Source organism: Chlamydotis macqueenii, chromosome 6 (genome assembly GCF_036417535.1).
Source record: "Chlamydotis macqueenii isolate bChlMac1 chromosome 6, bChlMac1.mat, whole genome shotgun sequence".
Classification (NCBI taxonomy): Eukaryota; Metazoa; Chordata; class Aves; order Otidiformes; family Otididae; genus Chlamydotis; species Chlamydotis macqueenii.
Genome location: NC_141561.1, coordinates 14982488 through 14999197, shown reverse-complemented (window position 1 = coordinate 14999197; position 16710 = coordinate 14982488). Strand labels below are relative to the sequence as shown.

Genomic DNA, 16710 nt, shown 5'->3' with positions numbered 1-16710 from the left:
CCTTCCTACTCCATTCTTCATGAAGCCAATTAAGTACATTAGGACTTCAGAGATTTCTCAGAGGCCTTTTCAGATAAGGTGACTCAAACATGGGCACAGGAGCCCATGCACTTGCTTATTCCTCCCCTCCCACCATGCTAAACAAAGCAGCTTTATCTGGGAGAAGGAAGGAAGCAAGGAAGGAGAAAAGAATTGCTTTGCCAGGATTTCCCTGCAAAAGATAAAGCAACGTAAAGGGCACACAGTTAATGAGTCATTACACATCTCATCATGCAGAAACACTCTCAGGTAATCATGTATCATGCAAACAGCCAGCATGAAGCAAAAGGGCTGTTGTCAATCACGGTCAAGGAAGAACAGCGCCAATACTAATTTCAATATAAATGGCTTTATAAAATTGCTCAGTAAGAGTTCTCATTATGGGCCTGGCCTCAAATATTCCTCTTCACATGAGAGCGATATCATTCCAAGATTGCTTTGTCTTCACTGGATGCTACTTCTCATAAAATGTTCCAAAAGAAGTGGTGAAGAATCACCATATCCAAACTGTCACTTATTTATTCTTCCTTGTCTGTCCCTTCTTCTCATAAAAAAAAAAACAACAAACCCAGGTACATACCTTTGCAACACACTGCCAGGAGAAATAGCACCTGTTACATGTGCAACTTCATCTCTAGTTTGCTGTGGGTTATTACCTCATACTGTGATTCTTTGATTTCAATCTTTTTTAAAAGCATCACCATACAGAAGTCCCAGGATGACTGCAGAAGGGTTAGGGGGCAAATAAAGAGGCTCGCTTTCACAATTAATTATCTTGAATTATTTCTTATCAAGAGTACTGCAATAAATATTTTTCTTCTTAGCTGTCGGATTGATTCAACTCCTGTCAAAAACCTTCAAATCAGACATCAAATTCTACACACTCTTCAGAAGCTCTGTGAAGGTATTATGTCACATAGACACAAGCAGGGTGTGAAAAACCTCCCTTGGTCAAACTTCTCAATTTCCTACCCTTAGGATGTCTGTGACTGAAAAGAAGGTTTCACAGCCTCACACTGAAACCATGCAGCACAACTAAAACTAAAGATTCGAATCTTCTGTTCCCAACCAGGAAAGGACAGAAGACTTTAGAAAAACAGGAGAGAAGATTAATACAAAGTAGAGTATTTGGGATATTTTTAAACTTGTTTCCCTAATATTCTTCCTTGTAAACAGGGCTGATTAAATATTAACCTTAACACATCTAATGCGACATTAGACATGTCTCTATCTAGCTTTGGAGAAGATATTCCAATTTCTACAAACAGGAAATACCAATCAATCTCTCATGCAATTTTGGGGGAGGAGTTTTGAGTAGTTGGATTTTCTTCTTTTTTAGAAGAACTGGCAGAAGGTGTGACTCATGTTTAAAACTAAACTATTTTTGTTTTTTTTTTTTTCTTGTCTATGTACTTTTTCTTTGCCACAGTGGCAACAGAGTTTAACCTCAGCGTGTGATAATCCTCCATATGGCATGAATAGGCATATGCTGCATTTCTAACATTTCAGACAAATATAGAGCACCTAAGTCTTAGTAGCTTCCTAAAACCCTTGGAGATTCAAGCTATTATTTTCCATGCTTTAGCTAGAGTTATACTAGAGTATGTTGGGTCTACGTAGCCAGCCTTATGAGATGGAGGTGAAAGAGGTGCAGGGGAATGACACTTACTGTTGATACATATATTGTTGGAAAAGTACTGCTAAGCCTAAAAGTTACAGTAAAAGGACAGGAGGCTGGGGGAAGGAGCTTAATGAGGACAATTTTATTTTTCCTTACCTCAACTTCTCAAATGGTACAAATTAATGTAACACCATTGAAATCAATAGATATTATATCAATTCATATTATTTGAGAATTTGGTCAGTTCTTTATGATTGTTATAAACAAGCCTGTAAAATAAATCAGGCATTTGGGTCTCATTCTTTCCCTCTATCCTGTCCCAGTATCTGTAGAGCTACGTATTCAGCTACTTTACCTCTACTTTACATAGTCCAGCTCTAGTGTAAAAGTGATGAATTAAATGACTGTAGAGAAAAACACAAATAAATGTAGGGGCTTTGAAACATCCAAGAACCCAGAGCAGAAACCAGGTGTGCAATATGGATCTTATTTTGTGTAGGGTGCGATAACAGGTCTCTTGAGCTGCAGAAGTAAACTGTGACTGCCAGGTTCTTGTACAGAGAATGAGGCACTGTGATTGTTGTCAGTGTTTCCTGTGCAGGGTGGTCTTTTCCAAATTAAAAAGAAGTTAGCAAAATATGAATGTTTAAAAAAAAAATTACAAGAAGAAAAAAAGGAAGGAAGAGAGGAATAAAGGAAGAAAGGTTAGGGGAGTAGGAGTAAGAAGAAATTGCACTGTCCATCAGATGAAATATTCCCGTTTGCACTCGCTCACTGTGTTCTGCAAGTCAATGTCAGCTTTAAAGGAGCTCTCAAGGTTTTCCGGATATTCCTTCTCCTTTGTCTGGCTACTTCGATGTGCTTGTTTGTGTTGATAGAGGAATCTGCTCATGATGGCAATGATGCAAAATATGATGAATATCACAACTGCTATTACACCTGAGGAGGGGTAAAAAAGGAAGGACAGAAAGATTAAAAACCAAAAAGAAAACACAAATCCCAATTACCTAAAAAATACATTACCAATGAACAAGAACTAGTGGATATGATAGATCAGTTCGTCTCAGCCTGTACACAATCACCTGCCTATATCACACACGCCCTGGTAGTTTTTACTTCTATTTTGTCACCTTTAGTAAGACTTAAAGCAGCAAGGATTGATGTGATTGATCTAATTTCAGTCAAATTCTGCTCTCATTGGAAGTAAAGTTGAATCAGTGTGTTTGTTTTTAAAAAACTAGATCTGTATGCTCATACAAATTCCTTTCCTGTCGTATTTTTTTCTTTGCATAAACCTTGTACACTTTGGTTTATAGCTTCTAGAGATTATCAAAGGCAGGTCCCTACAGGGCATCCTATAAAATAAACAGAGATTTATTTGTTGTTAAAGTAAAATGAAAACCATACATGAAGCTTTCCTAGTATATAAACATTTCTAGATGATCTAGCGAGTTCCACTGCACCACCAGTTTGCAAAGGGAGAGCTCAAGAAATACACAATATGCGAATACTGTGTTGAGGCTCTCATCAGAGTGGTGTGTAAAGCAATTACTAGTTAGTTGAGTCTTAGATCACACAATCACACAGAATCAGAGAATGGCTGAGGTTGGAAGGGACCTCTGGAGGTCATCTTGTCTGACTCCCCTGCTCAAACAGGCAGACAGACAGACTTTGGTTATATTTTAGAAGACTCAGGTTCTTGACAATCCATAATGCCCTTTTTTGGGTGATACCCAACATCACATGCCACCACTATTGGCTTCATCCATAATGCAGGTGCCTATCTAGGTAGCTTGACACTGATATGTGCTAATAAATACAGCAAATACTAGACCTGCATTAGATTACAAAAAACTTGAACTGGATTTTATGAAGCTCAGATTTAAAGTATCCTAGATGTTTGCCTTGATGGAATTATTTTTCAAGTGTAATCTTTAAAAATTAAGTTACCTCCAATCACAGCTGAATCACTTCTGACTGCATTGGTGAGAGGCTCCCTTTCATCTCTCTTCCCAAAAGGATCTGCAGTTGGTTAAACAAAACAGGACTTATTTTCTGTATCAACTATATTCATTTTCTCTGTGGCTTAGACAGAAACATCCTCTTACCCTCATGAATTCTAATCTGTTTTCAAAATATGTGGTTTGGGGGATTGGAGAATTGAACCAGAAAGCTCTCTGAAAAATGAAGTGAGCTTGCAGAAAAATTTTCTTCTACATCTTCAGGAGCAAAGTCTGTTAAGGGTATATTTAAAAGGAAACAGAAAAGCTCATGCTAACATCTGAAAGTATTGTCTCAGTTCATTGGTAGAAGAATCAAAGAGATATTTGAATTAAATAGCCCACTGGGAGTTATTTGGATTTTTTTTTTTTATACCTAAGAAACAATATCAGAAAGAAGCAAAAGGAAAGGAAGGCTAGACAGATTTAGACCTGACCTACGTTTGTAGATGCAGACATATAAGTCAAAATCAATTCCCTAAAGAGAAACAGTCTCTGCTTGGGATAGCTTCTTGGAAGGGATGTTTTCCTCTCCATTGCAGAAATGCAGTGAAATTGGATTCAAAACAGAGAGGAGTTAGAAATTAGTTCCTATATTAAAGGCTCCTCAAAGTTGGAGGTCTTTCGCACCCTATCTATAAATGACTACTCTTGAAGCACTGGGCCAAACTCAAAGCAGGGCCAAATTCAAAGTTAGATCAAGGTTGCTCATAATTTTCTACATCATGGGTATGTTCATCTTCTTTATTTTTCAGCACCTCATAGTTAGTGATACAAATCAAAACTAGTAATTTAGGCTCTTTTTATTTAGTCAAACAAAGGAAAAGAACCTACAGATACTCCTGCCACTTTTGCTAGATTTCCTACTCATTGGAATGGACCATTCTTCATCTTGGAGAAGGTGATCCTTGAACCAGCTCTCCTGGACTCCTCTTCTCATCAGAGCTGTATCCCCTGGGACTCTTCCAAGTACGTCCATGACCAGGTCAAAGGTTGTTCTCCTGAGGTATGCGATTGCAGTCATGCTTTCCACTTTTTTTCCTTCATCTCAGGATCCTGAACTCCACTATCTCATAGCTGCTACAGCCAAGGCTGCCCCGGCACATCCCTGGCCAGTTCCTCCTTGTATTGGACCTAGTATTTCCAAACAACTTGCACATTGAGAAAATGCCTTGCACTGTTTAAGCTGCCTTTTGGAAGCAAAAATTTCTCTGTGTAGTTTCTGACTTATTAAAGTCTTTGGTATTTTTTACTTTAAATACATGAAGATCTGCTCTTCAGCTGGTGTAAACTAACAGCTCAAGACTCCACCATTCACACAGTTGAATCTGCTCTGGCATTTACAGCATTTTAACATTAAAAAAATACCATAGTAAAAGTCCATTATGTCTATGCCATCAGTGCAGAGTTCAGAATGTCAAAACCTCTATGTGTGCCTCAGCAAGGAGGAAGGTGATTTGCAGATCTTTGTTAAATATCTAAACCACAGTAAGTCATCTTTCATTCTGTGTTTCCCAATCAGAAAGAGCGTGTATGGATAAACGAGTCACGAATAAATGGGTTTTATTCTGTATCTGTCTGCTACAAAACTTTACTGAAGACAACAAGTATTCCTCTCTGAAGTAAAGAGCTTCAATTGTTTTCAAGTTATAAATATAGAAAGCTTTTTTTCACACATTTAAAAAGAGATTTCCAAGAGGGCTTTTTTGTTGTATCTGTACATTAGAAAATCGACACAGACATGCACAGTCAACTTTGAAGTTCTATTTTTCTTCTCAGACACTCAATAATGAGAAGTTGGGAACTGATGAATTGAGATACGAGCAGTAAATTTGAAAGTTAATCATTAACTCTGTCTTCTTTTTATTTCTTAAAATGTGTCCTTTCCATGTAGAAATGTAATTCTCAAGTACATCTATACAAAGTATAATTTGCTACAAATTGGACTTCTTTTTTAAACAAGAATCTACTGCCCAGTGCTCTTGCTATAGCATTTAAAGACATGAAGTCTTCAGAACTAACTTGTTTTGAAGATCTTATTCAGGCTTTAATCAAATGTGGGCAGTAGTGTCAGTTAACTCATCATATTGGGAGGAAATAATATTTTAAAGCACAGAGTGGCAAAGACAAGGATGAGCTTTTATAATAGTTCTGCATTTCTGATGTAACAGTGCTTAACCTTGACAACAGAGTGCAACTGACTGTAAGCTTTGCATATTTAAGTTCAAAGATGCTACACTCTGCTGTGTTCTGTCCTGCAGTTCTGAGCCGCAGGTTTAACTGCTTTCTAAACTTGTTAGAAAAATTAGATGATCGAGGTGACAGATCACAGAGCAAGAAGTTTGTATTTTCAGTATCATTGCCCATTGAGTATTTACAAGACACATTTCTTCTGTGTGTCCAAGCAGATACCATAGACAACTCTGGGCAGTGAGAAGAAACTTGGGGGATGGGAAGAAGCACACACACAGTCAGCCGCTCTCCACAGAGTATTCAGCAGCCTTTTTCCTATGCAGAATGCTAATAACATAATTTGTTTTCTGCTGAATATCTTAGGTAGAAGCTGCAGGAAATGGGGATTTGATGCAAGTACAAATGTCAAAGGAATCATATTATCATTGAAACCAGAGTTTTATTAGGTATCAGAAAAAAATAAAGTGGCTTCATAGGTCAAGGGGCAAAAAATAGCCTTTGATTTGTACCCCTTTCTGTTCACTAAAAATTCTGCCACATCCACTGGTGACTAAAGCAGTAACTTGATTGCCCCTGTTCCTAGTGACAATAGTTCCAGATGCTCTAAGTTTCCTCCTCTGCATACAAATTCACATATGCATAATACTTAAGATTCCCAGAGCACAGTTTCAGGATTGCAAAACAGAAATGAACCATTGGGATCGTCTTACTGGTACCACTCAAGTAGTGCTTCTTTTCTTTAGCCTGAGAGAATAAAGTACAAGCATTTAATGGAAGTCATGCACACGTGTCAAGGGTTTTTTTTGTTTCAGCTAGGGTCAGAACAAATTTGGCTTGTTTGTTGTATGACTCCTATTGCCAGTCACCACTGGGATATGGAATCTGTGTAACATTTTTGTTTTCCTTTGAGATTTGCAGCACTGGAGCTATCTAGAGTGGATGGGAATGGCAAATCAGGTGCATAACCATACTTCCAGCGCTGTTTCCATTATGGCTTTGGGAATTTTTTGTTTGTTCTAGGCGTGTTTTAGGCAATCCAGGAAATTAGTTTGAAAATTGTGTTTTAGTAAAATTACTTTTAAAGGGGCCTTGGCTAATCCTAATGCCCATCCTCAACACTCCTAATTCTGAGGGAAAAGGTGATTTCCCATTTCCACTACTTATACTATCGCAACTACATTACGGTGAAAAGGAAGGAAATCTCACTCTACAGTACCCTTTAAATTCCCCATTCCTCTCTTGGCAGGACATACCTGATGAGGAATATATCGTGGTTACCGTGTTCACATCAGCTTCCATTATGGACGCACAGCTTGATTCAGTCAAGGAGCCCTTGACAGTCACAGGAGCAATGCTGGGATGGCGTAAGGCAGCCTTCAGGGGAGCAATGTGGTTGTACTGAACAGAAGACAGGCAGCCAGTGAAACCATAGGCATTTGCCTTTGAGACTTCGGGGTCCAGTGACAAACTATCTGCAGTACAACAGAAAAAAAAACCCCAAAACTACAGGAGTTATCTGTTTTAGGAAGGCATATTAAAAAAACAAAAAAAAAAACAACAAAAAAAACCCCCAATCTTTTTTTCCTTACCCACCCCTTTTACTTCTCTTTATCCAATCTCAGCTGGCCAAGTTCTCCTTCAGCAGCCTACAAGTTCTCCCTGGCTTGTCCCATGAGGTTTTCATCCCCAGTCGTTCCCCTACAATGCTACTTACATCAAATCAAGTTGACTTGGACATAAAAATCTGCATTTTGCTTCTTTCCTCATCTATTTTCTCTACTGTCTGGACAATATCTAACACACCATAGGTGCTAACCATGGAAATAACAGTAATAAAGAGCCAAAATAGCAACACTGAATATCACAGGATCCTGGGCACGACGATTTTGAACTTTTTTTGCATCTCTTAACAATGTCAGTTTCACAAATATAGACCATATCTTCAAGGCATTCTATCTCCTCTAATTAAGGATCTTGTTCTCTATTGTCTATTACACAATGCTTCATGTGTCCTAATATTGAACGGATTGCTAAAATAGGCTTCCACCCTTCTTCATAAGTTTAATTTTCAACTTACTTTTCTGATACACCTAATCACATTACTAAATTTTTATAACCAGAGCTCCTAGGAATCCTCCTAGTTATTAGCCAGGCTCTCACTCTGCTAGCCCTATTCCATTAATAAAATAAAAAGCAAACTTATACCTCTCTTTTGATCTAAATCAAAACCAAACCCAATATCTCCATGCTCTTTTTCAGTCTGAAGATGACATAGTACAATTAATCTATCTGTTAGACTGTGTTCATTTAAATTTCACAAAGAGAAAGCCAATTCAAAGGTAAGTGTTTTTTATATAGTTCCAAATGTTTTAATATCAAAGATTATTTGGGAAAGTCAGTGAAGGACTGTGAAGCCATCTCCCCTTTCCTACAAGCTCTCATTAATTTACTTTCCAGAAATTGAATTTCATACTGCTCAGAGGTCATGATGGACCTTATATCTGGTCAATCAAACAGGGAAAAAAAAAACACAAATGCACACATATATGGCACGAAAAGTTATTCAAAGTCTTAAAAATCACTTGCTAATGAAAAAAACTTCTAGCATTGAAAGTTTTGGAAATACTTCCAGTGACATTGGAAAACAATGATTCCCAGCTTTTCAAGTTTCTTTTCAAAGCTTGAAAGAGTAAAATGGTAAAGTTTAAAATAAGGTCAATTTTTTTTTCTACTGTCATTCAAATATAATCATTTTACAAGCTCTCAGCTAAAAGGATTTAGGAAAAAATTAGACCTTCCCTTATAACTGTCATTGCTACCGGAATTACACAAGAAAATACACAGAAGTCTCAAAACCAGCCAAAATCACACATTATTTTGGTGCTCAAGATCTGTGACCGCTATGTCATGCAGTCAGAGGGAATTAGCCAAGAAAGATTTCTAATTATGTTTGAATGCCTTCATGGAAGTATAAGATGGAAGAGTTTGGCTGCTTCTCAGCAAAGGAAGGTAAGGTGTGAGCTTGCTCTCCAAGGGATCTTACAGGAGAGATGCTCTGTCTGCAGAGCTGTCATGGGAACAGCCTCTGTGCTGTGAGTAACTGCAAGAACGAGATACAGGAAGGGAAACAGTGAGGCTTTGCCACTGGGAAAACTGGAGCCTTACAGAGGTTCACATTTACTCTTCTCAAAGTATGTAGCAATCGGCTGCATTCAGGTTTTCAATGAGATTCTGGCAGGGGTGTTCTAAAACAGACAAAGAATTGCTCCCAAGTTTCTGCGAGAAGGCTTATATAAAACGAAAATACTAATTTACAGTATTTGCCATCTTTGTTGAATTTATAAAACCCTTTGTAAACATTCCTACTCTCAGCCTTTCCTGTTTTCTCAGCTCTGACACAAAAGGTGGATTCGTTGGTATCTTTTAGACATCAAGCAATCTAAATTGCTCTGTTCTGCCCCAATGGGCAAAAGGTAAAGCCTAAGAAATAATGAATTCCTTTTTCATGGTACAGTTGTTTGAAAAGTCTAAGATACAGTACTTTTGAAGGCTTTTAAAAAAGTCAAATTAAGAGCCAATTCCAGGAGTCCTTTGTCAAAGCAGGCTTTGCATGAATAAGAACTAGGAGATTTGTGCTGAAAGGCTTTGAAATTTGAAAATAAGAAACCAAAGAACAAACCAAAACCAACCTCAGAATCCTCCAGTAAAAATCCTATGTGCACAGACACAGTTTGCTTTATTATACAGCTTTAAGCGCATGCCTTATGTCTTCAGAGAGCGAGACTTTTACTGTTCTCAACAAGAGAGCTGCACAACTTGGAGTGACTCCTGCTGCCCTCTGAATTCTTGAGTAGGTAACATAAATCTGTGATTATGACATGGTTACCTCTATGAAAGGCTTATTAAAGGCCACTGTCGCTTGGAGTCTTTAAATCACGATAAAATGTTTTTCCAAAAGACATTTTAACTTCATGACACAGTGCTCGGTAAGAGAAGGAACTCAGTGAAGGTCCAAGGTTTGTGTTGAAGCAAGGTCATATGAAACATCGGTGGCTGCCTTCTGACCTAGTAACACTGTGAATTGTTCCATGCATGTAACTGGCCTGGAAAATCACACTCAATTGCTGCTGATGGCTTGGTTTGATCTTCTGACATTTTAGCATTGCGTTTCTGTTATTGGCACTAGAGACCAAGCTACTCTGGCTGATTTCTACATGGGGGGTGACTAGGCAATCTTTTTCAGCTTTGAAGTAATTTATCTGTTCTTTCCCCACAACTTAAGTTCACCCATATTTTTAGGAAGAATTTTTAAGCTTTGTCTGCTGAGTTGGGCATAATTCAGTCCTACTCCTTGCTGGGTCCTCTAGCTGATCCTGTAAGCCCTCTGCAATGTCACAGCTCAGTAAGTTTTGTGTTGGTTTTGCTTTCCTGTTTTCCATGTATTTGCAACGGCTTTCTGTGATAATGAGGACCAAGTCTAACACATAGTTGTATTTTTTAAACTTTATTGATGGTATCAAAATAATTTATCTGCTGATTCATTCCTGTTCACCAAAACAGACATCCTCTTTCACTGCTGTTTCTTTGTGCTCCTCTGCCTTATACAATACACTTGCTTTACGATCTTAAATAAATAAAGTATTTTTAAGTCATAATATCTTAGTAATGAGGGAATTAATTTTCATCATAAATAGAATTCTGCAGGAATTCTCTAGGACTAAGCATTAAATTGCTCATCAATGTATCAGGAAATTGACATAATAAAAGAAAATTAGTATGACTGGAATAAAAAAGAAACCAAAAGTGTTACTTGCGTGCAGGGAGAGTGGCTCAAAAGACCTTTCTAAAGATATCACTGTGGAAAACAGGATAAATATTATTCAATATCTTTTTGTTCTTTCTTAACAGAATTTTTATGTCACTCAGAAACTTAGATCTGAGCTCAAAGTTTACTTGTATGCTCTCTTATATCCAGAAAGGGCTCATCATGGATTCACTTAATTGAAATTTATTTTTAACATCAGTGAGAGCAGACATAGCCTGTTTTAAATGTCTGTACTCTAATTAATTAATTAATCTAAATAAGTTGCTGGTAGAAGTGCAAAGGATAATTTACTCTGCATGCTGAAGCACTGGTTGTCCTTTTTTTTGTCTGAGAAACAGAAAGATTATTTTTGTGGGAGTTAAACTGTACCAGTCACTTCATTTTCCTAGTGCTGAACAGCACTTGCACAATTACTTCTTGGACATTGTCACTAGATTTGAACCCATGACCTAGATGTAAAAGTTTGTTATAGTCTCCACACTACATCTATCTCAGAAAAGTAACGTTGACTAGCAGGTACCATGTAGTCACCTCAAAAAATATGCAGCTATGTCCTTCAACAACCTCAGTAAACATTGCTGATACTAATTATTAATTTAGAAAGGGCACAAAGCATATCTTGGATTAGACTGGAATCCACAAAAAAGGCATCTTTGAAATGATCTCATTTCCTGGCGTGAGCCTGCCACAAAGGGAGTGGTGTGAAAAACATAAATTTTTCCTGGTTAGAACCATTGCACTCAACCAGTTTGACTCTTGCTTAAGAAAAGGTTGAGTTTGAACAGGGACAGGCATTCAATGCACCACCAAGACACTCCTGAAAAAGCAAGGGACAGTAAGAACAAAGTAAAGGTATTTTTTTTCTCACAGGTTTTCCCAGGAATGAGCAGAATGCACCAGGATTTTCTTGCTGGCCATTGTACATATTGTGCCAAGTGGAACATTTAAGATTTTTTGTTTCATTAGGCTTAGCAGAGATACTTTCAGATATGTATTTAGTATGTTTTCTTAAAGACAGTTTGTCATTGAAAATGAAGCACTGCCTGAAGTTGCAAAGTGAAATTTGTTACATGTCACAGTTCTTGACATTTGAATCCTAATCTGTCACAACACAGCAAGCTCTATATGATTTCCCATGGACTCAAAAATACAATCTATAAAGAGAAGAAAATATGCAAGAAGATGGAGAGACAATATGCAAAAGAATTTATGCTTTTTTTTTCTGGAGCAGATGGCTAAAATCAACTCAAGTAGTAAGAATTCAGGCTAAAAATAAAATTTCTGCATAGAAGTAGATGACCTTGCGACACTTATTTAGGCAGTATTATCACCAAGAATATGGGGATTTAAGCATGGTGTTACGATCAGATGGTAAATTATATTGCTGGAGAAGAAGTCTGAATAGATTTGGTCTCCTTTTGATAGAAACATGATGGCAGTATTGGCTTAGACCTTGGATTGCTTGAAGTGCCTGGGGTAGCCAAACTTTGCTTATTTTAACTGATGCCATCTTGATCCCAAATGTGTTTCCTCTTTTATCCTAAGTAGTCATTTCAATTTTGCTTAATGCTTTACTAGGCTACTAGGAGGAAAACCAATGACTTTTAAAAGTGTCCTATAACACACCCAAGAGATCATTTTCCAGGGTATGGTCCTTTTAAGAAATAGGTATTTAGGGCAAGAAGAGTCTGTAGCAAAGAGAAGAGCTTTGCAGTGAACAGAAGAGTCCAGTCAATACCTCTTGCAGCCATTGCTGTATTGTTTAAAATGCTAGAGTACAATATTCCAAGACTGTGACTAAATTTCTCAAGTAAATTGTGATCTTGTGAGCTTAAAAAAATGGAATGACTTTCCACAACAAAAAAAAAATGGACTTAAGTCTTTTCCATACTCTCTAAAAGCAGATGCTTCTTTAGGGAAGCTTTTGTATCTCAGAGTTAACGTCAACTTACCCCTTCTGATTTAATGATCCCATTATGATATCTCACAATATACTATCACTCTTGGATGAATTGCTCTGTGATCCCTTCAGTGTATAGATTCCATTTTCTTCTTGTGAACTTTTAATAAGAAAAGCTATTGTAGAAATCAGAAGAATTGTACTGCACCTACATAATAATTTTAATAAAATTACTTTGCAGATAAACTTTCTTCTACATACACTTTATATCAAAGTTGAATGATTCAGTGGAAAGACTCCTACAACTTGAGTGTGTTTTAGCTCAGGCTTTTAGAGATAAAAGATATCATGTTCATGTGCTAGACTACACAGTTCTTTACATTGCCAGTGTGGGAGGGTTTGCTAATTCATCACTTTGAAGGTACAAGTAAATTAGGTCAACATTAATAGGTGCTAAAGAAATCTTTGCAGTCTTTTTCTTCAGAATGCTCTTGAATCCCTTTGAATGCTACCCTTTTACTCTAGTATCACTACATAGCTAGCATATTAAATTGCTCAGAAGCAAATATGCACGCAATGAGATTCACTTCTCTTCATCAGTGATTATTTTTCCAGGGACTATTAAGGTGAAAAATTTAGACATGTTGGGTCACAGTAAGAAGTTTTCAAACATTCATTAAGGTCAATATCAAAACAAATAAAAGGTATTTTCCATTGAGACAGCAGCTTTTTTTTAGACAAGATTTAAACATATGCAACTGTGTCTCTGAGATCAGAGAATTATGTAATAATTTAAGTTGAAAGACACCTCTGAAGGTCATGCAGTTCAATCCCTCGTTCAAAGTGGAGCCAGCCTCACAGTTAGGTCAGACTGCCAGTAGAGCTCATGTGGTTAAATACAGCAGTATGATCTCTGCAAGGAGTACTTGAAGTAAATGAACTGGGACTCTGGTTAAGATTTCACTGAGGCTTTGCCACAAACTGTATGACCCACTTGGGGCCTGAATCCAATACTCACTGAAGTCCATGGAAAAACTCCCATTGAAAGTGATGAGCTTTGGATAGGTCCTTTTGTGTCTTGCCTCTATATTTGTGAAGTAAAAATGACAACAAACTACAGAATAATAATATTTTTCTGTTGCTGTTGGATACTGTGAGGATGAATTCAACAAACATCTGTTGGCTACTTGAATGCTGCTTCTTTTTACTCCCTTGTCTTCAAAGCCACACTTATATTTAGATTTATCTTTCTAAGGCAGCTATATGGCCCCATTACTGTGGATCTGAACAGCTCAAAGCCTTTAAAGCTTTTATCTTCCTAGCAACCTTCTGATGTAGGGATGTTCTATTATCCATGCTTTACTGATAGAGAACAGAGATAGTGAAGCTCTCACTGGTTCCAGTGGGAATAAAATGCTTGCTTACCTTTATATCTGCACATAAATGGCTTGCCCAAGGTCACTCAAGCAGTCTGTGGCAGAGTGAGTGTCCCTATGCTTTGAATTCCAGGTGAGCCTCCTCTGCCTTAAATGGAGGGTTTTTTCCTGGAATTCAGAGCTGGGTGTAGGGCAGCCACTGGAAAACATAGCAGATTTGAAAAGCAGAAAAAAAATAACAGAGTTTAGGTAGCTTTCTTTTGACTAAAGGAAGTGTAACGGGGATAGGGCAGGGTAGGAGAGGCAGAAGCACTATTTTTTAAAAAACTGGTCATTGTATAAAAGTGCACTTTTCAAACGTTCCAGCTTTACTAAAATGGTTATCATAAGAAAATCTGATGAGGAAGAGCCTTCAAGCTTTTATGATGTCCTGCTGGAAGCTCTTTTTGAGATTTCTCAGCTAGTGGGAAATGAACACTGGAGTCAAGAAAGAAGGTGGTCTAATCAACTGGTTAAACAGTCAGGATCAAGCTGTTAAAGAAGGCAAATGAGCAGTGGTATGATAGGAACGAAGACGACAAACAAATTTTCAGAAGAGTATAGCACAGATATGCAAGACACATAGAACAGAGGGTTTTTTTTTATATTATTCTATTTCAGTGGACAGTTAAATGTTCCTAATGAATGCCTTCAGGTACCTAAATCCCAATGGCATCCAAAACAAACACTGCAGGAAGTCTAGGTTTACTTAGAAGCATCTCTGGAAGTTTATTCTTTGCTGAAGGGATGAACAATGACAAAGAAGAACTTGGAGGATATCAGTTTAGGTCACCAGTATTCATTTTCTGGTGAGCCATCATTAAAAGAAGCTATAGTCCAGATTTTACCCATGTAATAGTATAAATGATGAATGGACATATTTATGTAAGTCCCACATTCCTAAAACGACAAGGTCCAGCTCTCTTCTTGATACAATAAGGCAATACTCTTGACTTTGTAGCAGTAGGGAATTTTGGTTTTTTTTGACCAGCCCAGGACAGTGTGCAACCTAACTTTGGAGATAATACAAAATTGGGAAGAGCAGCTGGTAGACCAGATGGTTGTGTCACCGTTCAGAGGGACATTGACAAGCTGAAGAAATGGAAAAACAGGAACCTCATGAAGTTCAACATAGGAAATGCAAAGATCTGCACTTGGGTTAGGAGTAACCCCATCCACCAACACTGGTTAGGGCTGGCCATCTGGAAAGCAGTTTTGCAAAGACATGGGGGTTCTGGTGGACAAGCTGACCATGAGCCAGAAATATGCCCTTGCAGCAAAGGCAGCCAATGACATCCTGGCATCTAGGGTTGCCTTGGGAAGAGCATTGCTAGCAGATGGAAGACAATACTTCCCCCACACTCTGCATGAGTGTAACACTATCGGAGTGCTAGGTCCAGTTCTAGTTTCCTCTGTGGAAGAAAGACATGGACTTATTGGAGTGAGTCCAGTGAAGGGCAGCAAACATGATTAAGGGACTGCAGCATCTTTTACATGAGGAGAGGCTTGACAGAGCTGGGATTGTTCATCCTAGAGAGGAGAAAACTCAGAGGGATTTGCGATTCTGTGAGAGCACAAGGACTCTACTCAGCACAGCTATAGGTGTGGGATAAGATGGGGAAAATGAAATCCTCACATAGAAGAAAAAGTTTGCAGAAATTCACTTAATATATAAAGAAGAAACCAGAATTAGGATTAGGCTGGAATTAAAGTGACTTGCTGGGTTGCATTGTGTGATTCCTGGTAAGATCTCCCACCATCTGGATGGCCAAGTTTACGATTTCAGTGTCATTATAGAATATGAACATTGCTATTATTATTGCTATTACTAAAACAAAATCCCAATAAACTTGGGGGCAAGAGAGACATAACAGATGGATATATCCATTAAAAGCTGTCTGAAGACAAGTCTGTGTGTTCAGTAAAACTGAATGCCAGACCTCTGGAGATACATCTGGGCTTTTTGGCTTTGCAATAACCTTGTACTTGTAAAGTTAATCATATTTTTGTGACTAAATCTAGTTTCTCCCCATGATGCCGAGCTGCACCTTGTCAGCTTGCTGGCTATGTGTCTGAAGGTCTTTGTGCTATGTTCTATCTTGCTGGTTAGAAAAGCCTCAGTTTATTGATTCGGTATCTATAGCCGACCATTGATAAAATGAGATTTTTAGCTTAGTTCTGACTTGGGCTGAAAAATGTCAGGTCCTCAAACTTGTCCACAAAGGCTTGGAAGACTGCTGCATTCTGAACAAACATTAAATATAAATAAGGAGAAAATAAGTTCCTGCCCTTAATCTACTTAGTAAAACATGATGAAGAATGCACTAATATAATTATATACTATATTGCACAAGTAGACAGTAGAGGACGTCTATAGCTTCTGTCTAGCTACCACTCTCACAGGTCTTGAGTGCTACTTACAAAACATATAAAATTGTAATAGTAAAACAGATGTCAGCCTTGATATGGTGGTCCAATTCTAGCAAAGGACTAAAACGTCTATAACCAGGGAAGCATTTAGAATCTTACTGAGAACAAAAAAAGACTCTTATGTAAAGTAACATAACATACTTGACAACAAAATAAAGGAGTTCTACTCTCCAGATTTCATGCAGAGTTTTCCTGGTCTTGTAATGGCTTTGTAGTATGGAGGGGTAAAGATCAAGAAGGTCCATGCACAGAGTATGCAGAACTGTGGCCTCAGTTCCATATGTAAT

At 37.9% G+C, this 16710-nt stretch overlaps 1 protein-coding gene across 1 annotated transcript in view; it reads right to left on the bottom strand.

Annotated features, from left to right (window-relative positions):
- Positions 1–372: 372 nt before the first annotated feature.
- Positions 373–16710, bottom strand: part of CNTNAP5 (contactin associated protein family member 5) — a 287941-nt gene continuing 271603 nt past the window's right edge. Inside the window, exons 22-24 of the mRNA XM_086750483.1 lie at positions 7107–7325; positions 3611–3682; positions 373–2599 (exon numbers count right to left, since the gene is read on the bottom strand). Coding sequence (XP_086606609.1) covers positions 2403–2599; positions 3611–3682; positions 7107–7325 — 488 coding nt within the window. The 3' untranslated portion in view covers positions 373–2402. The remainder of the gene's footprint in view (positions 2600–3610; positions 3683–7106; positions 7326–16710) is intronic.